The sequence below is a fragment of the Erpetoichthys calabaricus genome, chromosome 10, assembly GCF_900747795.2.
Source record: "Erpetoichthys calabaricus chromosome 10, fErpCal1.3, whole genome shotgun sequence".
Taxonomy (NCBI): domain Eukaryota; kingdom Metazoa; phylum Chordata; class Cladistia; order Polypteriformes; family Polypteridae; genus Erpetoichthys; species Erpetoichthys calabaricus.
The window spans coordinates 75797369-75820892 of NC_041403.2; the positions used below are offsets into that span (position 1 = coordinate 75797369).

General features: G+C 39.8%; 1 protein-coding gene across 1 annotated transcript; it reads left to right on the forward strand.

Annotated features, from left to right (window-relative positions):
- The first annotated feature begins 106 nt into the window (after window positions 1-106).
- zgc:109982 (uncharacterized protein LOC553564 homolog) lies at window positions 107-17594 on the forward strand. Its single transcript, XM_028811452.2, has 6 exons — window positions 107-308; window positions 10704-10865; window positions 12284-12463; window positions 15459-15552; window positions 16591-16774; window positions 16948-17594. Exons 1-6 carry the CDS (start codon window positions 122-124, stop codon window positions 17167-17169), a joined length of 1029 nt encoding a protein of 342 aa, XP_028667285.1. The 5' UTR covers window positions 107-121; the 3' UTR covers window positions 17170-17594.
- Window positions 17595-23524: the final 5930 nt, after the last annotated feature.

A 23524-nucleotide genomic window follows, 5' to 3' on the forward strand; every position in this document is an offset into this window, starting at 1 on the left:
TAATCCAGGTGGAATAATGACAGTGTATTAAGAGATATACTGGGCACTGATCTTGATAATCCATGTAGGGTCGATGTATGCAGTTTTGTGACTGCTGAGTCAGCATGTGAATAAATAAGGGATGGCAGTGCCATGCCAGGGATATCTCTCAAGGGTTTCAGAGTTCTGCCTCAAGGAATACAGTGGATTGCATTCCATTGCAGTTGGAGGCATGGAGCCAAAAACGGTCCTCATCACGGGCTGCTCATCAGGAATAGGTCTGGCACTAGCAGTCAAGCTGGCAAAAGATGACAAGAAAAGGTTCAAAGGTGAGTGTCTTGTTAGTATGGGGTGCAAAAGTTTTGGACTTTGAGTCACATTGCTTGAGGTATGAATTAACACAGTCTGGCACATCACTGACTTCGAATGCAAGTACATACTCAGGCAATGGCACGTGCAGCAACTGTTCAGCATAGCTTAAGCATGGAAGGAAATCAGAGAGAACCATGGGAAGTCCGGTAAACCTCTCACTGTGGACCTCTAAGCTGTGATGTGATTCTAGTAACCTGTGACATATCAGAACAATCCACTGTACCATCCTTCATATTCTGATATTCAAACAACAACAAAAACATCAAGTCGGCCAAGACTGGGGCTAACATGTCTAGTTGGAGTGGATGCAGTGGCTGTCTTTCTGTAGTAATGCTGTATTATTACCTCTTGTAATCCTTTTTAAATCTTATTTTTTTTAACATCCTTACTAGTGAGCTCTTTAGAAAGAATACGAGTCAACAAGATGAATGAAAAAAAGACATTGAAGATGCACAGGAGCTACAGTACAATATGAGTAGTGTGATAGTCTTGGGTCAGAAGAGAGAAATGTTAATGGTAATGTAGATGATAAAGGACATACTCGGCAGTCCAGGACAAAATTAGAAGGCTGAATTCTACTCAAGAATGCAGCGGGTAGACCCTTAAGTAAAGAAATTACAGGCAAAATGACTTGGAGCAGCAGGGCTGGGGAGCTGGTACACAAAAACTTCAACACCGACTCGGACCCCTCAATTTCTGGTACCGCTAACTCCAACTCCTGTATTTCTAATTAGACTAACATACTGACTGTGGATTGAGGAAACACAACATACAAAATAAAAAGCACTGCCAGCATGAATCATCAGGCTACTCTTTAGCACCCTAACTTGTTAAAGTTTGGGTTTAAAGGCTGTGGCTTTTGTATATTATTTATCAAATAATACTAATAATAATAATAAAAATTTTAATAATAAAATTAAGAAAGTGGCACAATTTTTATCAAAAGGCTAAACTGATTAATGAGTTAATTCCATCAGAACATGGACAGAGGTGCACATGTCCACTGACTAGACGTCACACTAAAATGGGCAAAGCAAAACACATCAGACGTGGCTGTTCATCCAAAGAAGATTGTCAAGTGTCTGCTTTGTTAATTAGCGATATAACTTGCAAAAAGTAATGATTTTCATCCATCACCTTTTTTTGAGATAAATCTCTTTCCATTGAAAAGTTTATTATGTTAATGTTGTTAATGTCTGAGAAGATTGCACAGTGGGTAGAATCTTCTTTTTCCTTCAGCTGCTCCCATTAGGGGTTGCCAGAGCAGATCATCTATTTCCATATCTTTATGTCCTCTGCATCTTGTTCTGTTACATCCACCACCTGCATGTCCTGTCTCACCACATACATAAATCTTTTCTTAGGCCTTCCTCATTCCGTCTTCCCTGGCAGCTCTATCCTTAGCATCCTTCTCCCAATACACCCAGCATCTCTCCTCTGCACATGTCCAAATTAACGCAATCTCACCTTTCTGACTGTCTCCCAACTTTCCAACTTGAGCTGACCCTCTAATGTACTCATTTCTAATCCTGTCCATCCTCGTCACACCCAGTGCAAATCTTAGCATCTTGAACTCTGCTACCTTCACCTCTGTCTCCTGCTTTCTGGTCAGTGCTACCATCTCCAACCCATATAACATAGCTGGTCTCACTACCGTCCTGTAGACCTTCCCTTTCACTCTTGCTGATAACCATCTTTCACAAATTACTCCTGACACTCTTCTCCACTCATTCCACCCTGCCTGCTCTCTTTTTCACCTCTCTTCCACAATCCCCATTACTCTGTACTGTTGATCTCAAGTATTTAAACTCATCCACCTTTGTCAACTCTACTCCCTGCATCCTCACCATTCCACTGGCCTCATTTACACACGTATTCTGTCTTGTTCCTACTGACCTTCATTTCTCTCCTCTCCAAAAAATATCTCCAACTCTCCAGGGTCTCCTCAACCTGCTCCCTACTAACGCTACAGATCACAATGTCATCAGCAAACATCCAAGGGTACTTCTGTCTAATCTCGTTTGTCAACCTGTCCATCAACATTGCAAATAAGAAAGGGCTCAGAGCCAATCCCTGATGTAATCAAACCTCCACTTTGAATGAATCCGTCACCCCTACCGCAGATCTCACCACTGCCACACTTCCCTCGTACATATCCTGTACAACTCTTACAAACTTCTCTGCCACTCTCGACTTCCTCATACAATACCACAACTCATCTCGAGGCACCCTGTAATATGCTTTTTCCAGGTCCACAAAGATACAATGCAACTCCTTCTGGCCTTCTCTATACTTCATCAACATCCTCAGAGCAAACATTACATGTGGTGCTCTTTTTTGGCATGATGCCATACTGCTGCTCACTATTCATCACCTCACTTCTTAACCTAGCTTCCATTATTCTTTCCCATAACTTCTTGCTGTGGCTCATCAGTTTTATCCCCCTGTAGTTACTACAGCTCTGCACATCCACCTTATTCTTAAATATCAGCACCAGTACACTTCTTCTCCACTTCTCAGGCATCCTCTAACTTTCCAAGATTCCATTAAACAATCTGGTTAAAAACTCCACTGCCATCTCTCCTAAACATCTCCATGCTTCCACAGGTATGTCATCTGGACCAACGGCTTTTCCATTCTTCATTCTACAGTATACATAGCTGTCCTTACTTCCTCCTTGCTAATCCATTGCACATCCTGATTCACTATTTCCACATCATTCAACCTTCTCTCTCTCATTCTCTTCATTCATCAGCCTCTCAAAGTACTCTTTCCATTTGCTCAACACACTCTCTTCGCTTGTGAGTATGTTTCCATCTTTATCCTTTATCACCCTAACCTGCTGCACATCTTTCTCAGCTCGGTCCCTCTGTCAAGCCAATCGGTACAGGTCCTTTTCTCCCTCCTTAATGTCCAATCTCTCATACAACTCATCATACGCCTTTTCTTTAGCCTTTGCCACCTCTCTCTTCACCTTCCGCCTTATCTCCTTGTACTCTTGTCTACTTTCTGCATCTGTCTGAATATCCCACTTCTTCTTCGCCATGCTCTTCCTCTGTATACTCTCCTGTACTTCCCCATTCCACCACCAGGTTTCCTTTTCCTCCTTCCTCTGTCCAGATGTAATGCCAACCTTGCAGTCTACCTTTTTCAACTTCCACCATTTGATCCTTGGCTCTGTCCTCCCTCTCCTCCTCTTCTTCTTGATCTCCAACGTCATCCTACAGACCACCATCCTATGCTGTCTAACTACATTTTCCCCTGCCACCACTTTGCAGTCTTCAATCTTCTTCAGATCAACTCTTCTGCATAGGATATAATCTACCTGTGTGCATCTTCCTCCACTCTTGTACGTCACCCTATGTTCCTCCCTCTTCTTAAAATACGTATTCACCACAGTTATGTCCATCCTTTTTGCAAAATCCACTATCATCTGACCTTCTTCATTCCTCTCCTTGACACCATACCTACCCATCATCTCCTCATCTCCTCTGTTTCCTTCACGAACATATCCATTGAAATTCACTCCAATCACCACTTTCTGTCCCTTGGGTACACTGTTCATCACTTCATCCAACTCACTCCAGAAACCTTCTTTTTCCTCCATTGCACACCCAACTTGCGGGGCATATGCACTAACAACATTCATCATTACACCTCCAATTTCCAGCTTCATAATCATTACTCTGTCTGACACTCTTTTCACCTCCAAAACACTCTTGACATACTGCTCCCTCAGAATAACTCCTACTCCATTTCTCCTCCTTTCCACACCATGATATAACAACTTGAACCCACCTCTGATCCACTTGGCCTTACTCCCCTTCCATTTAGTCTCTTGCACGCACAATATATCAACCTTCCTTCTGTCCATCATATCTGCTAACTCTCTCCCCTTACCAGTCATACTGCCAACATTAAAAGTTCCTACCCTCAGTTCCACTCTCTTTACCTTCCTCCTCTCCTCCTGCCTCCAGACACGTCCAACCCCCTTCTTCAGCCAACAGTAGCCCTATTTCCACCAGCACCCTGTTGGCTAACAGTACTGGTGGTGGTCGTTGTTAACCCGGGGCTCGACCGATCCGGTATGGAAATCTGTATTGTTGTCCGCATATTGATCTGATAAAGTCTTACACTGGATGCCCTTCCTGACATAACCCTCCCCATGTATCCAGGCTTGGGACCGGCACGAAAAAACACACTGATCTGTGCATCCCCTGTTGCTGGGTTATACAGTGGATAGAATGCAATATTAAAATCATCATCAGACAGTCAGAAACAACTGAGCATTGCTGTTTTTCACAGCCTGTAACAGCTTAGCAAACAGCATTGCTGATCATAACAGCCTCTCACTAGTATTAGTATGGAAGATGTTTTTCTGTGCAGTTCGGTTCTGTTTGAGTCTAGCCAGTTTTTTGGCCCGTAGCTGTCCAGCCTTTGGAAATTCATGGGTGAAAATGGGAGTTTAGCTTTATGATGGCACTGCAAATTAGACCTGAAGCAAATGTTGCCTCAAGCTGTATACTCACTATTTTTAGTTTGATGTACAAGTTAGTTTACTTGCTTTTTTGGCATCTTCGCTGTATCGACTGAAAGTGAGAAGATAACAGAAGGTAAACGCTGATCTCAGGGCCATCTTAACAGCATCATAGGTCCCCATGCAAAGTAATGTGTCGGGGCCCCTGTTTTGAAACATACATAGGCATCAGAAACATCGTGGGCCCCGTATGTTCCTGGGGCCCCCAGCAAGTGCCCTTGTTGCCCATACGTTAAGACGGCTCTGTGAAACAGACAAATCTTTAAAATTGTTGCACCCTTGGTATGCAAATTTGATTACATGCTGTTTCATTTTTCCTGTTTCTCTTCTCTTTGTGTGTGTAAAATGTTAAAAATGGATTTTTATATTTTCTTTTGCTTAGTTTTCATGGTGCCCGTAACAGTGTAACTATAATAAATGAATATAAAGTTTTGGAAGTAAATAAAGATAAAGCACCAGTCTGGGACTCTCTGTGTCTTAATTTAAGAGAACCTGGGGCTGCTACAAATGCTAGTTTCCCAGTGTCGATGCTAGTTTTCCTAGCACAAGACCTGAGGTACATTGTGATTGTCTCCAAGTAGCCGTCGCTGCAGGATGGGGCGGAGACAGAGCTCAGGGGGCGGGGTGTCGAGCTCAGAGGGTGTGTACATACACAGGAAGAGATTAATGTGCGTGAATGAGAATGAAATGAAATCTTCTAATAATGTTGCTTTTTTATTATGTTTTAAAGATTTGTTTTCTTAAGTAGGACTTAAAGAGCCACACCTGGCCTGTGAAGCACCAGATGGGGCTCGAGAGCCCCAGGTTGAGTACCAATAAAATCAAAGTTTCTTTTCAGTCAGTCCACTAAAGGATTAATGCCAGGAGATAATAGCTTCAATGTGTGAACTCTGTAATGCTCTATATATCGTATTTATTAAAATAAAAATAAAAAAATAGGATGATGAGAACCTTGTCAATGCCAGTAAAATTACCTCAAACTTTCAATAATCGCGCACCTCATTTGGGATTTTAGTGTTACTGGCATAACCCTTTTCAGGAAAGTTAGTTTGGCAGTGGTGATTATAATACAACTAGTCATTTAGCCCGTTACAATAACGGGCGCTAGAACAGTAGTGCATAAACATTAGTAGGAACAGTCTGTATTAAATGGCAAGGGACTTTGACCTCATTCTTTTTGTTGGTCGTATTTCTCTTTCTTTCAGCCTCTCTTTTGTTGATGTTTACTTGCTGAGCTGACCGTTCTTCGTGGGCTGCCGCCGTGTATTGTGTGTCTTTAATTTTCTGTGACAGTAATACTGTCTTGTACGTCCGTTGGCTTGTACGTCCATGATATACCTTTAATTTTCTCTTGCGGTAATACAGGCGTGCGCGTCGGTAATATGCCTTTAATCTCCTCTGACAGTAATACTGGCTTGTATGTGGCTATAATATGAGTCACTGTATTGTGTACCTTTAATTTCCTCTCGCAGTAATACTGGTTTGTATTTCCGCAAAACGCCTCTAACTTTCTCTGACAGTAATATCGCGCATCGCACCGTGTACCGTGCACAGAAGACACACACACGGACACCTGGACGCACAAAGGGATTTTATTAAAGAGGATTGTATTTAAAATAAAGCACTATTTGTTCCTTAACACATTATGCACCATGTACATCATATCTAGATAGATAGATAGATAGATAGATAGATAGATAGATAGATAGATAGATAGATAGATAGATAGATAGATAGATAGATATGAAAGGCACTATATAATAGATACATACACTCTGACTGGTCCGAACACACATCAGAATGACCAAAAAGCAAGAAAAGTAAAAAAAAAAAAAAAAGAAAACGTCTAATTTGGCTGCCAAAGTCACAGAAAGGCATTGTTAAAAAATCAAAATACACTAATATATATTGAACTTTTCAATAGTAAACTGCTTAATATGAGGGATAAAATACTGACATTTTGTGTCCAGGGGGCTGTCTGAAGGCAGTAAAGAGAGCCATTCTTCTGAGTGCTTATTTGGTCAATGTTTGAACACTGATAATGATAGTCTTTTTTTGTTCATATAAAGGTGCTGTCTGAGTTACAGAAACAAAACTCTTTCTGCAGACCCTCTAAATGAGGCGTCATAGCTTGCAGCACATCATTATGAAGTGTATTAACTGAAAAGGGACTTAATTAACTCCTAGCAAGACATTTGTGCCATAGTTACAATGTTTGCAATGATGGCGTTATTTTTTCTTGAATATGGAATACAGAAATGCATTTCTCTTGTAAGGTCGGGTAGAGATTGCTTAAATAAGCAAAGACATCTGTAATGAATTGTAGCGGCTTTTGAAGGAACCACAAACTACCCAGCAGTAAATCTTTTCAGGAGACCGGACCCTCTTCTTTCTGCTGCACTTTCTCTTCTTTCCTATTGCAGATCAGCCAGATGTTTGACTTTCCGGGATATTCTGTGAATACAACAAACAGACCACGCCTGCGGCCTCGACTCGGCTCTGCTCCACTCTGTCACTTGTCCCCTTAGACTGCTCTTGAGCTGCTTTTCACTGTTTCTTATTTTTCTGCTTACTTTGTCCGGAGTCCACAGTGGTCTCCAACCACTGGAAAGAGAACTGTCACCACAGCCATGCCATTTTTGTTCAAATTAAAACCTTTGAATTGTTCCCACCTCTGCACTAATAGCTTACTAAAAGTCCTTCAGAGAGTCTCTTTGGTCTTTCCTTGTGTGACTCACTGCACGCTCCAAAGGGGAAGCCAGATTTGAACTAAATAAAATAACATTTATTTCTATATCACATTTTCAAAATGTGTAGTTCAAAGTACTCTGTTAAGTTAGAAAAAAAAAACAAATAATAAAAAACTGAAAAATGTGGTCACACACCTGCTATGAAACACTCCACTTTGATTCGGCCCAGAGGTGTTGCACTTCCTGATTTTGAACCATACCATTGGGCATACGTCCTTCTTCCAGTCTCCCTGTGGTTAACCCTCCACTTTCCCTGCTGTTCTGGCTACTTATAGAAACCAACCTATTCTCCCCTCACTCTCTGGAGCCGTTACCATTTAACAGGTTTAAAGCAAAAAAAGGAGTAGATGCATTTAATCCTCTTATAAATTATGTTTTTGTGTTTGGCACAAGGTAGAAATATTTATTTATTTATAAAGTACTTTAAAAACAACATCAAGGCTGACCAAAGCGCTGTACAATAAAAATCCAGCATATCAGACACACAATAACCAAAGGGTAAAAGAAACAGAAATACATAAACACATAAGAGCTGAAGAGATTCATAATAAAATGTACACATATAGCCAACATATCATACTGGGTTAAAAGCCAGAGAGTAAAAGTGTGTTGTTAAATAAGATTTAAAGACAGCTAGTGAAGGAGCCTGCCTAACGTGCAATGGCAAATCGTTCCAGAGTTTTGGGGCTGCAACTGAAAAAGCCCGATCACCTTGATACACCTTGGCTCCATTGCATGCTGGCACTCCCTCACACCACTGTTTCACAATAGCTCTCTGAACATTGATGGGCAACCCACCTCCCATCTAACATGGGCTTCATGAAGTATCAGCACACTTGGTGATTTGTTGGATGAATCTGGGCTTGCCTCTTTCCAGTTTTTTGAAAGACAACTTTGCAATGCCTTCCTCTTCTTTCTTTTTCTATTTACAGATTAAATCCACTCTCAGGATGTGTGGAATGAGTTTTTCTGCCCCTGTTCCCAACCATTGATTATTTGACTATTTTTGCTTTGCACCCTTCCCCACCATAACCTATCGTCTATGATGGACGAGCGAAAGCTTTAGCTTCGTCAAAAATTTAAATCTCTGGTCCCCTGAAAACATTGATATCTCAATGATAGGTGTGTGTGTGTGTCTGTGTGTCACAGTTTCTTGAGGACAGTCTAGAGTTAAAACGAAAAACTTAAGCCTATTATGAAATGACGATGTGCTAATTAGTTTTTGAGCCAAATCATGCAAGAGAAAGAGGCAATCTAGAGGAACCCTCAAATACTGTAATTTTGCAATTAATTACGAATTCTTCTAATCAACTGCTATCGTAATGACCTATTTTATGATCAGAAAGATCAGCATCAGAGCGGTAAATATTTACTGAAATGTTATGGAATAGTTCGGGTAACTTGGTTCCTAAGGCGCAAAGCCTACTGACACTCGCATCAGAATTTATTTCCAGACTTCATTTTCCATTAATTGCATTTCCTTTTTGTATGCCCATCTTCATGATTCCATAGTCACTCAGAAATAGATCTCCAATCTATCCCTATCAATGCTATTGAGTTGGAGCACAATTTTTAAAAACATAAAAAAATTCTTCTCAAAATTCTAATCATCAACACATCCAATATAAAATGATCCATAGAGTTTATCACTATCCTGGAACACGTGTTCTGATGGGTTTGGCTCCTGCTGCACTCTGTCACCAATGTTCCCTTAATGTTCAGGGCAGTTTTCTCCACATGTTCTGGGAATGCCCCACTGTTGCTGTTCTTTTGGTGTCAGTTGCTTTTGCACTCTTCTCCATCATATCTATCTCTGTTTCTTGCTCTCCGATTACTCTGCTCCTTCTCTCTCTGTTCATCACCATTGCATTATTTCATTAGACGCAATAGAAGCCAAAACTCTTACTGTGTCTCAGTGGAAGGGCCTTGAACTTGTTACTTGTTCTCAATATGGAAGTCCTCTTTTTACAACCTTGTTATGTGCTGCACAGATCAATGGAGTATCTCCTCATAATATCAATAATTACTATTTGCATGATTATGTCAGGGCGGCACGGTGGCGCAGTGGGTAGCGCTGCTGCCTCGCAGTTGGGAGACCTGGGGACCTGGGTTCGCTTCCCAGGTCCTCCCTGCGTGGAGTTTGCATGTTCTTCCCGTGTCTGCATGGGTTTCCTCCGGGCGCTCCGGTTTCCTCCCACAGTCCAAAGACATGCAGGTTAGGTGGATTGGCGATTCTAAATTGGCCCTAGTGTGTGCTTGGTGTGTTTGTGTGTGTCCTGTGGTGGGTTGGCACCCTGCCCGGGATTGGTTCCTGCCTTGTGCCCTGTGTTGGCTGGGATTGGCTCCAGCAGACCCCCGTGACCCTGTGTTCGGATTCAGCGGGTTGGATAATGGATGGATGGATGATTATGTCATGAGCCAACCTGATATAAATTCAGAATTTCCATTTGCTCAGCAAGATGTGTGGCCCTCCAGGACTTGTCAGTGATTTCTGTTATTTATTAATTTAAATTAAAGAAGAATCCTTTACATCGCTCCAGGGTGAGGTGGTTTGGGAAGGGAACTAGGGGGGTTCATGTTTATATATTTAAAAGTATTTTTCTTTTGATATGTTATCCACTTCTTATTTTTGAAATCAAATAAAAAAATTGATAAAAAAAAAAAAATAAATATAAACTTGCATAACACAGATAAACAAGTAATTAATAGAAATGATGTAGTCCTTAAGTATGGAGTATACCTTCTTAAGGCTTCAACCTTTTTGATTCTTATTTTGATTTTGTCTTAATTTTACATTTCTGTTACTTATGGGTGTTACTTATGGGCACAATGTCCAGACTTAGTTCCAGTCTTTAACAAAGTGCTGCCAAGTAAAGGTGCTACAACCACAAATTGGATCCTGAGGGCTTGAGGGTGTTATGTTTATTGCAGAGTTTTTCCAAAGAAGTCACATCAACTAATACTATATTCAGGTGTCTTTAATGTGCAGCCTAAACATTATAATTGGTTTTAATCTGTCACATTTTACTTGACTTTAATTATTAAATTAATTTCATTCTTTTTAGTGTATGCAACCATGCGAAATTTAAAAAAGAGCACACATCTGGTGGAGGCAGCAGGGAAGACACTTGGGAGAACACTGGAAATAAAGGAGCTGGATGTTTGTGATGAAGACTCTATAAGAAGTTGTGTGGACAGCATTCCAGAGAAGAAAGTCGACATACTTAGTGCGGATTTTCCAGTTTTCTTTTGTCACATTATTTTAAAGGCAAATTAGGATAGGATCACAGTTAGTAATTATGGTGTACAAAATTGTAGATTGCAGATTGTGGGTGCTCAATCTGCTATAGAGCTTTCCAATTAGCTGCTGTACAGCTGTGATTCCACACTCAGATACAGCGGGTTAAACTACTAAGAGTGGTGCACTGAGAGTAACAACGCTAAAGCAGCTATGTTTTATAGTTTGGCCATTCCGTGCATCATTATATTGTTACAGGTTGGTTATAATCAGATGCCTTAAACTAAAAAACGATATGCAGTGAATTTAAGTGTATTTAATAATGCCACGTCAGGGATGTGAATCTAATAAATAAAGGGAAACTACACAGGAACAGCAGCACTACTTTGATGCTGGGTGCCGCCAGTTTGCAAAACTGAGCCAAAAACGTGCACATGCAATGGTTTGACCTGGCGTGAGAATGTGTGTGGCTTTACGGCAAGTTTAGTTTTTATACATCACGATGTGAGCGTGGAAACGGGTGTACGCAACATTTTTGTGCGTACGTACCATTTATACATGAGGCCCTGGTCCACATTTGAGCAGGTGTTGGTACACCTGCCAGTGTTCAGTTCTGTACTCCTCATGCTCCTATTTAGCTCCTAATGATGCAGCTTGCTGTCTTTTAAAAAGAGTATCTTCCTATTGGCTATCTTAAAATGGCTGCTAGTGACCATCTATCAGAAGATCTCTTTGTTACGTTAGATAGGACAGCCCTCTTTTCTTAACAAGCAAAAGTTTTCCTTAATTTGGCACTTGGCTTGAGATTTCCTTAATATGCGCTGTCTGTCTCAGCGTTGTCTAATTATATTCTTAAGAAACAAAACTTCAGGTCTACTTGAACCTGTCACCTAACCCGCCTCATTATTTTCCTGTTTATTTATCCAAATACAACAAGCTGTAGGATTTAATATTCTTACACATATCAGTCTGGATTTTGTTTGTTCATTAGATCACTAGACTTGAGTACTTTCAGTTTTTCAGCACCTTGCATTTTGAGGTTCCTTATCAACAAGTGAAAATATGAAAGATGAAAGTCAGCTTGAAGTACCTATTAAAGTAACTGTGATTATTATCATTAAGACATTGAAACATTTGTAAGTAAATATGAAGAATCGAGAGCAGGTTCCTTCACACTGAAAACAGCCAAACCTAGGTAGAAAGACCATAGTTTCTGGTTTTAATCAGACTTAAAGGTATGATATATATTCCAATTCAGCAGTATGGTGTGATTAGCCTGACAGGACTTGTGTTAGTTGGTTTAAAACAAGCTACATAATTTGCATTTTTGTATTTTTTTTTGTTATTTTTTTCTACCAGTGTTTCATATTTATTAAAAGTCTTGCTTGCACCTTTCATATATTTCAGTCAGCAATGCTGGAGTAGGTCTAATTGGGCCAATTGAATGCCAGACCATAGAGGAGATGAAAAAAGTGATGGACACAAACTTTTTTGGTCTTGTTCGACTTCTTAAAGTGGTCCTTCCTGATATGAAGAGGAGAAAAAAGGGACACATTGTTGTGATAAGCAGCGTTATGGGAATCCAAGGCATGTAGAGTTTATTTAACTGTTGAGTTTATAGAACTGTTATTTATGGTCTTGTGGTGGCTGTAGGGCCATTCCCTGTAAGCCTGAATATACCACACAGGCTTTGCACAACTACATTTCTTAAGTCATTTTAAATTAGATAGTAAAAATTCATTTTTGTTAGCTCATTCTGAATGACATACAGTAGCTGAACAACATATGAAGAAAGACATTCTTAAACTGAACTGTAAACATACAAAAACATTAGTTATATCATTTTATTATTGAAAGGTACCTACACCAACTTTAAAGTAATATTAAGTTGCATAAGATCCTAGAATATTAAATGTGGCAAGCAAAATTTTACAATTTAAGATTTGTTAACTCAGGTGAATCCAGAGAATTGGAGTCTGAGTAGCTCCAATGCAAGAGCTTAATAATGGAGGCATCTGCAAGGAGCTGTGGTCAAAACATGGTTCATGCCTGTCATGGAGGCAGCTGCAGTAATCACTGGCAATATGGAAAGGTGTCAAGTAAAATGCAGCGCAAAGGAGGCGGGAGGGTCTTACAAACTGAATAAGAGCTACTAGCGGACAAAGAAGGCAGCATCTATAGCACTGGTAAAAGTTAAGGCCTATGTGTGGTTGGGGTTTGGTAACATCATGGAAAATGACTTTAATACAGGTTTGAAGAGGCTCTAACCTTTCAACAACTCAGGGAAAGTGAACAGGACATATCCCTGGCTTTTCCAAGTAAGGGTGGGGACAGTGGACCTCATCCGGCACTTCATAGACAGATGAAAGGAGCACTTTGAGGAACACCTGATACTGGTGGAATCACCTTCCTCATAAGAGGCAGTGCCAGAAATAGCAAAGATTGGGTCCATTTCTATGGCTGAAGTCATTGAGGTAATTAAAAAAGTGGTAGTGGCAGGGCCAGTGGGTTGCATAAATTGGCTTTAAAATAAATCAGTTTGCAGATAATACTGTCCTTTTGGACTAGTCAGAATGTGATCTCCAGTGTGCACTGGAAAGTTTTATAGGTGAATGAGAATTAGCACCTCTAAATCAGACATCATGGTCCTTTCAATAAATAACTGTAGCTCCCTCATGTAAGATGCTTTACATGGAAAAGTTCACATATTAGGGTGAATGTGATTGTAAGACTGACCAACAAATTGGTGGAGCACACACTGACACAGCTCATTGCCGCACCCACCACATGACAAACCAACTCAGGATCCCAGATTAGGACCTGAGTGCAGCCATGCGATGGGTGACACCTCAGCATCACACTAGTTCAGATGGAGTGGAACACTGTGAGGTTTTTGTGGTGGCTGGAGTGCCAATTCTGCTACCAACCCCCAAGTTTTTCCCTGAAGATTGGAGGGCTGGATGCAGATTAATCTCATACCCAGGACAGAGCAATTGCAGATTAAGGGCCTTCCTCAAGGGCCCAGCGAAGTAGAGTCACTTTTGACATTTACAGGATTTGAACCAGCAACCTTATGATTGCCACTGCAAATCCCTAGCCTCAGAGCCACCACTCTGAGCTTCATTGTACAGGTACAACAAAAATGCAGATATCGGATAGCCCTTAGAGTCAGAGTGCAGGGTCAGATATTGGAGCAATTGCAGGTTAAGAACCTTGCTCAAGGGCAAGTAGAATCCCTTCTGGCAGTAATGGGATTCAAACTGGCAACTTGCTGGATACCAATGCAGATCCTTAGCCTCAGGGCCACCACTCCACCCTAAAGGAATCAGCCATGTTGCTTTTTTGAAAAGGGCAGCCATAATGGCTGGGAATCAATCCCGGGAGGCAAGAATTCTTCCATTGAACTACCAAAGGCAGGTGTAAATGATGTAATGGACTCTGGTGGTGACACAAGAGCTAAGTCCTCAGATGAAAGTTTTTATATGGCCATTTGTCTCTTTCAGCCCCATTTTCACCACAGCTCTTATTAGCTCTGGGTTGAGATAGAAAGAATTAGGTTGCCGTGTAGATGTACTGGGAATTTCCTCTGTTACAGAGTAAGCAGCTCCGTAATACAGGAAGAACTTAGAACAGAACTATTGTTTCTCTAAATCAAGAGGAGCCAGTTAATTGGTTTGGGCATGTAGGTAGGAGAACTGTTGGGTAACTCACACTCTAGATGTACCAGGCACAACTCAACAGAAGAAGACCCAAGAGCATGCCCATGACACACTGGATTGATTTTATTTCCTGACTTGCTTGGGAACACATGGAAATTTTGCTCAGATATGAATGTTACCATGTTGGTCCCCACCTGAAAAAATGAACAGAAAGTGAAATGTTGTGAAGTTTTGTCATGATGTAACAAGAATTAGAAAATCTCATTGTACTGTCAATGCATTTGAACAGTAAGTGATGCTGAGATATCAAGAAAACACCTCTTGGATATTTTGTAACTTGTAAGTTATTTCAAGAGACATCAACATATTTTTTCACAATGATAGTTATCACCCAATACATTTAAAGATAATCTCTCAATATAAATATTACTTTCCAAATCTATAGGCCTTTTAATTCCAATAATTTACAAGTATCAGATTTGCTGCAGTCAGCCTGTTAAAGCAGCAGAAATAGATTTTTGTGTTACAACCAGTTTTAGTGACCTGAAGAACATCACAAAAATGTTTGAGTCAGTCCAATCCATTAACAGCAAGCACCATGGTATGCCACTTTACATGTCACAGGGCTGTCGTAACATATGGGCACAATGGACACTGGCCAGGAGCATAGGGGCCCACAATGTTTCTGATACCCATGTATGTTTCTGCTTTGCCTGGGGGCCTATGATGCTGTTAAGACAACATAACTAAAGGTCCACACTCACGAACAGCAGATCAAATGATTTACAGACTGTTATGTGAGGAACCAGTAGGAGGCCCTGCTGTTTTTTCAAGTCATGTCCTTCTGGGTACTGCTAAAAAAAAAAAAACCTGCTGAAATATGTTCTAATATGATGTCATATCCTTTGCTTTTTCTCCTATAGGAATTATGTTTAATGATATATATGCCGCATCTAAATTTGCTGTGGAGGGGTTTTGTGAGAGTCTAGCTGTTCAGGCTTTGAGATTTAATCTACAGTAAGTAATAATGTGCTTAACAAATCTTTTAACTACTGTCGGCTGTCAAATTTTATATAATACTACCATGTTACAAGAACTGTTAATTAATATTCAATGACAAATATATATATTACACTATGTGGCCAGTTGGGGGCATAGCAGAGCCCAAAACATCAAGCACAACTAGACCAGAGACAGTCCTGGATTCAAATGAACTTATTTTATTGAACAAAAGTACCTCTTTACAGGTTTCTTTCTCTCAATCTACACAATCCTACGCACAAGTTTTTTCTTCCCTTTCGCTTCCTTCCTTCCTTCCTTTTGTCTTTCTCCAACTTCTTGGGCAAAGTGGAAGGCTCCCTTTTAAACCCAACCCAGGAGTACTTCCAGTGCCAAAACTATTGTCTTCAGATAGCACTTCCAGGCTAGGCAGAAATACCATGGAACAGGGAATTCATCTCCTGTCAACCCCTCCTGGCAACACCCAACAGAACCCAGCAAGGCAGCTCTATGGACCCACAATTCCCATGCTGCCCTGTGGACATCCATACAAGGGCTCACTTCAAGGGATGCTGCCACTCAGTGAATGGGGAGACAACCCGAGCATGGTAGGGAGCCTTCAACTGTCCCTCATTTCTTCTGGCCTCCCAACCAGGAAAGAAGCCATTAGCTATCCTGGTTGGGATGTGCCTCCATTCCAGTCGTCCATCCACTATGTTGGTCTCCCAGCCAGGTAAAAGATTTCTAATCATTGCTGCTGCAATGCCAGTTCCAGTGTAATGCTATCTCCTATCAAGCTCCTCCATGCCAGCCTCCTGTCTGAGACAGGAAATGTCACATCTCCATTTCAGACCATCCATTATGCTGGCTTACCAGCCAGGTAAGAATACAGTGTTCTTCTTGGCTTGGATGCCAGTCCATCCATGACAACTATTAACAATTTGTGTTAAGGCTGCAAGGTGAATTGTGACAGCTTTTATGTTAGGCTACGATTTTATTCCACATTGTCCCATTAACTCCTGAAATGAGGGTCTGAAATATTATGTTCTCTTACAGCCTTAGCCTCATTGAACCTGGTCCAGTGATCACAGAATTTGAATCTAAGGTTTATGAAGAATCCTTGAAAATGGATCTTTCTGCAGCAGATGAAGAAACTGCAAATATATACCTGAATGTTTATATGAAACATTATAAAGAGATCTTTCAAAGTCTTGGGCAGTTACCTGAAGAAATAGCAGAGGTAACAACATATATAAGCAATAATACATAATCTAAATAGGACATTATCTATGCAGGATTAAAATGTTTTTAAAGGTTCAGTGCAGTTGTAAATTCCTGTTCTGTCAAATTAGACATAATATGTTTTTTGGGTGATGCTTGTTTTAACATACTTTCTTATATTTTTATTAACAGCACACACTTAAGATAATTACACTTGATAATCCACCATTCAGACATCAAACCAACAGTCTCTATACTCCAGTGACAACACTCAAGTATGCTGATCCAACCGGAGACCTTTCTGTTGATGTCTTTTACAAGTCTGTTTTTAAGTATGATAAAATTTTTACTGCCAGTCTGAACTTCCTCAAGTTACTTAGATGGAGGAGCAGAAAAAGCTTCACTCTGGACTAACCAAGTCAATGAGCCCCGTGCACAATTTATCAAACTGCACATAAGGAAGATGGACATATATTTAGGAGCTGTACTGTGCAATAGTGGTTCTAGGATAAATCAGGAAACAGGCTATTTTCTAAATCCTTATTGCAACCATTTGGGAAGAAATTTAAAGAAATGAATATTCAGATTAGACAGATTAATATGTTAATAAATTTACAGCTGATGTTTAGAACAGATATAGAATCTCTCAAAAATGTATTACTGGGGAAATAGCAACTTTGGTTAAAAAGACAGTAATTGCTTTAAAACTAAAAATATTTTTTAGGTATCCTAAAGTAAATACACAAACGTGGTTCCCAATAAATTACGCAAAGTTAGAAAGTAAATCTTAACATTGTTGGCAACAATCTAAAGCTAATTTAAAAAGCAATATTGGAATAAAACATATACTGTATCTATTAATCTATGACATGTATTTTTTTTTACTATCGCTATGTTGAATGTTACCAATATCTACTCTTCTTTGCTAAAAATCAAACTAAACCTTTTACTTCTCCTCGATTGACATTTTCTTAATGCGTGCTCTTGATGCATATGTCAACATTTGAAAATAGCCAATTCATTTCACATCTGGATCTGAAATCTTTTACTGGACATGGTGAGTTTAGTCTTCTGGATTTGACTTGATTTTATACATCTGGATATTATGTGAACTAATTGCATGTACTGTATGTATTTTAATACTCAATTTTAAACTTGAATACAAGAAGAATACTACATCTTTCTGGAGGTTTTTGGAAGACATCCATTAATTTTCTGTTCTGCTTATCCTACTCAAATGTATGTGAAACTAAACTGTATTGTGGTAGCAACAGGCTATGAGGCAGGAATTCAATATTAAAGAATGTCAATACATTGCTAGGTATACAAACAAAAACACTTAGTCATTAGTTCCGATAAAAATTTTTTTTGGGCTGTTGAAAAATACTAGAATTCACAGATGTAATCATTTCAACAGAAGGATAAAATGCCATATCTGCATAGAAAACAATATGAAGCAACAATTTAACTGATGCTAAAGTGCTACAAGGAGGCAGCATTTGGTGCAACATGGACAGGTGAATAAGTGGGTGTCTGGTTCACTGCTGTGCAGAACAACTCTCTCCAATCTTACACTCCATATCTGAGATGTCTGTGGATTTACAGCAGGTGCCCAGTCTATAGAAACAGGCAACTGTTATCGCATTAGCTAAAACTACACACCCAAAAGAATTAAGTGACTTTTAACACTGGTGTTCCTAACTTATTATATTATGAAATCCTTTGGGAATTTAAGAGACACAAAGCAAAGACCAAAGAGTGAGGAGGAGGATGCCACAGCAACGAGACTGAACGAGAGTTTTGGAAAGATTAAAACATCACACAGGATTACTGTTTATAAACTTTTCATTAGCTTTTAATACAAACCAACCACACATTTTAGTTGACAAACTGATTGATAAATTCTTTTTGGACCCTAAATTCCTGGGGTGAACTAATAGAACAAAAAGACAGAGTGTTAATGGCTGTTTCTCTGGTAGATTTGATTTATCTGTGGGATCACCTTAAGGCTGCTATAGTATCTGTCATCTCTTTTGTTCATCTTATACACAAATGACTGCAGGAGTTCCTGAAATCTGCAGATGGCTTTGTCAATATGAGTCTTCTGCTAGATAAGAAGGACGGCCATGGACCTGTTAAATGGTGTGATGTGAACGTTCCTTTTTACACCTAAATATCTCTTAAGACAAAGAATGTGGTTGTAGATTTTCGGTGCTCTCTTCTTCCCACTCTGTCAACATCAGTTAATGGCGACAAAGTGGAGCACTACAAATATCTATGGGCAGTCATTAATAACACACCAAATGTTGATCTTAACACAGAATGAATGTCTGTGAATAGGCAGACACTGCCTTAATATTTTAGGAAAATCACTTGTTTTGAAGTGAACAAAACCATAATGGCATTTTTCTATAACTCTTTTATAGAATCTATTGTAACATTTGCTTTTATGTGTTGGTTTGGCAACCTCTGCATTAAGAATATAAAACATCATTGTAAAACAAAGCAGTAAAATGATTGGTTTGCAACAGACCTCTGCCACTGAGCTGTATTACAGACAAGTTAGAAAGAAGTCCAACTCCGTTCAGTCGCACAGTAGCCATCCTCTTTTTTCCCTTTCCCAAAGTTCAGTTGCTGCCATCAGGCTGCAGATTTTGGTTCCTGAGGGTAAAGAGCAACAGATTTAAGAACTGTTTTTATTCCCACAGATCAAGCATTTTTAATTGTGTTACTTATAATAATAATTTTTATTTATATATATCACCTTTTTCATGCTCAGGGATGCTGATGACGTCTGACTTATTATTTTGTATTATTGTTTAATTATTCTTTTTTGTACTAATCCTGACTCTGTGTGTATATAGGGTAAAACTGACTATTAATTGTTGTGTCATGGCTTATTTTTCTTGCATCTGTACAACAATGCCTGATGTTTTGTACTGTCCTGCTGCAAACAAATTTCCCTGTGAAATAATAAAAGTCTACATAACCTAACGTTATTCCACCTTATACATAATCGAATGTTGCTGTGGTTACATATGGTAGTCAGTTCCTATCTGTAGAACCCCAGGCTACTGAATATAGTACATTATTTGAATAATGTAACTATATATCTCCATCAACAACATCTGTCTGTCTGTCTGCTTTTCACGAGAGAACTACTTAAAAGATTTAAATCAGGTTTTTTTCCATAATTTGCTTGAACATTCCGGTTGATTTTGCAACTATTCTCATCACGCTAAGTTTTATAGTTAGGTCATAGCACCAATTTATTTGCACGAATCCAAGAGACAGGGGGGCGGGAGGCAGGACCTCAGGAGTACTATGCCGGGCGGGGCCATCTTCACTCACGTGCCAGCCTCTGTTCGAGTCGCTCTACCTCTCGCCATGTGTTGAAGCGTACCTTGCCTTCGCTTAGCTAGCAATACCCATTTGTTCAGCAGACATTATCATCCAGAGATTGTTAAAGAGTAACATTTGATGTTTTTGAGAGAGATCACAGCTACGTGTGTTTTAGAGGGTACCTGCTCATTGGCAGAGATATTACGGCCACGTGGTCTTCTCCCCATGCGGAGGACTCTCTCCCATCAGAGCTGAACACAATCAGATACAGTGGCAATGTTTGATGTTGGAGCGCACCTACCTTCCGCTTGGCCAGAGATACCTTGCCAATTTTTTACATTTTTGATCACAGCAACATTCACGCCCCTGATAGCAAAACCAAAAATACTGTATATCAAGAGGCCCTCGGATACGAAAGCTATCAATATAAATTCTTCTCTATACAAATTATTACATTTTTCTTTTAAAGTTCGTCCTGTTTCATTACTACGTGGGTGGAGCCACGGGGGACAGCTAGTATATATACAGTATACAGTACAGGACGGCAAGACTGAAGACGTAACCCAGCAAGGATGCTTTACAATCTTAGTCTTAGCTGGGAATGAAGAATATTGGATGGATTTGGGAAAGGCATATGACAGGAGCAGTTCATTCCCCGTCACAGCAGGTGGCAGTGTTACTCTGGGCTGAACTCAGTTAGGACATCTGAAGGGTGACATGGGAATTGGAGTCCAGAAGCACAACCATGTTGGAATCCTTGAGTGCCACCAGAGGGAGCTCCAGGGGGACTGCCCTAGTCTCTACACAATCCTGGATGTGCTCTGGACATGCTCAATGCCAAGACACCAGAAGCAGTCCCAGTCCATTTAAAAAGAAGCCTGCAGCCTGACCTCGTGGAGCCAGAGATGAAATGCATCAGGCAAAACTCACCAGAAGGGTGGAAGGAGAGAAATGAGCATTTGATTTAAAACTGAGTATGTTTTCAGCTGTGGTAACTGGATAAGTTGTTGGCAATATATAAAAATTCTTTATTTGAATCCGTTGTATTGGGTGATACTGTGTCAGGGTTGGGATTCTGTGACGCCCCCTTGTGGTTACAATATATTTTATAAATATAAATATATATATACAGTAAATAAAAATATCGACACACTGCCAAATGATTATTTAATAATACTGGAACACTAAAAGTCATAATTTGTTAAAAGTGACAAAGCAAAATTCTAAATGAAATTACATCATTTTCCAGTTACATTTTTGTATGTTAGGCATTTTTATGGCCAATGTAACTTCTAAATATTTTTAAAGGTTACTTTATGGATTTTTTAAATGTAATTTATGTAGTCAGGAGTAAAAAAAATGACAAAACAGTGTTTTAGCATTTATTACAAGTAGCAAAAAATCACCATGAAATTAACAAGAAACTGCATAGGGTTGGTTCCTATTCATAAATAGAATATTTTTGCAAGCAACATTTACACACAATGCATCTCTTGTTTAAATTAATCAACAGTTTTGTGTACATGCTAAATGGTATTTTTAACACACGTCAAAAACTATAGTTACAACATAGTTATATTGTATACGATTATATAATTTTCTGTTTGTTCTTCATCTGCGATCATTCATTTCATTTGTGTAGGTTATTGACTAGAGTTTATTTCCTTGTAATTTGTCAGATATTTGAGGTACTTTGTATTGAACCTTATTTTGCATTGATATGAGATGACATTAAGGGTTTAAAATAAAAATGTATTACCTTTACACTGTAGATTACGTGGACGTTTGTCAATAAGAATACAACAATGTTACTTTTGCTGATTCACGAATATCGCCAATGAGGCCTCTTGTATGAAGAGTCGGCATGATCTCTGCTTGTCTGAGTGGAAAAACATGCCAGTTAAGGTTAACTGGGCCGGCATGGACATGCGCCTGAGTAGAGAACGCCAAGACCATTGTCCCCTTCAGGTATGTTTCCTGCCTTGGCATGGTGCCACCATGTTAGGCTCCCATTCCCTGTGCGGAATCCTGAGCAATGTCAGTGTGGAAAGTTCATATTTTCACTTACATAAGACTAACATGTTAGATTAGCTCTTAATTAGTTTGTGTTAGTGGCCATATAAATGTGCCCTGTGATGAACTGCTCCATATTTCTACTCTGAAATAGTATAAACCCCACATGTTTATTTTTGAAATTTGTCATTTTTAACCTTCTGGGAGTGGTTCTTGGAAGGCTAGGGCCAATCAGATACCAAAAATATATGCATAATCAGCAACTTTGAAATAACATAAAACGAAACCCCACTTGCCAATATTAACAATCCCCATTTTATAAGTTTTTTGAAATGAAGTAACTGAACCCTCTTATCCCATTTGGTGGTAAACCCCTGGGGTCGTTTGATGCACTTCAACTCCTTATCATTTTTCCTTAAGCCAGTTTTTCGTTTACTCATCATCATACGGGCATAATTTTTTTGCACAAAATATGGTCCAAAAAATAAGGGTGTTTTTCGGGTCTGGAGGGTCAAAATTGGCAGAGCGACGGGCGCTTAGCAGGCTCCTATCAATTATGGAGAATCCACTGCATTCACTAAACTGTCATCTCAAGACAGAGGAGCAGCTTCAGCGACAGACTGCTGTCACTGTCCTGCTCCACTGACAGACTGAGGAGATCGTTCCTCCCCCAAACTATGCGACTCTTCAATTCCACCCGGGGGGGGGGGGGGGGGGGGGGGTTGGGGGGTAAACGTTAACATTATTCAAAGTTTTTGTCTGTTTTTACCTGCATTTTTATTACTCTTTAATTTAATATTGTTTTTTGTATCCGTATGCTGCTGCTGGAGTATGTGAATTTCCCCTTGGGAAAGTATCTATCTATCTAAATATACTGGGAATACCAAACAACTCGCTATCCTGCATAACTATAGACATCAAGACGAGTCAAACGGTGTATTACACGTGGAGGTGAGTGAGGAGGAACCGGACAAAAAGATGAAACATTTCAAGCCGTTCTTAAATTATTCTTATGATCATACACACTCACATAAACGTATGGTCACGCTGAGCTGTGTTTATTCCAATGTTAGTGCAGCACTGCGGCTGCCTATCCTGTCAGCCTTGGGTTCATTTGAACATTAAGATTAACGTCGTATTAAGAGTCGGTTCCTAACATGCTCCCGAGGTAGACCACTCAGACTGATAAAATTTAAAGCCGCCAAGCAGCCTAACCTGTACATATATAGAATGTGGGAAGAAAACCAGCTACGCAGCACGAACGCCAAACAAAAACGAAAAGTTTTAGCAATCATAACCACCGATCTAGCAACATTTTACGTTTACGTTAACAGCCCGCGAGATTTTGTGAAGGCACCGCCCACTTCCGGAAATTCGGTAGCGACGCAACGAAGCATTCTGGGATAGTTTCCGT

Excerpts from the sequence above, each read along its gene's own strand:
- zgc:109982 (XM_028811452.2), top strand. The coding sequence starts at position 122 with ATGGCAGTGCCATGCCAGGGATATCTCTCAAGGGTTTCAGAGTTCTGC. Across the intron at positions 10,866-12,283 it reads GAAGAAAGTCGACATACTTA|TCAGCAATGCTGGAGTAGGT; the intron begins GTGCGGATTTTC and ends CATATATTTCAG. Across the intron at positions 12,464-15,458 it reads CAGCGTTATGGGAATCCAAG|GAATTATGTTTAATGATATA; the intron begins GCATGTAGAGTT and ends TTTCTCCTATAG.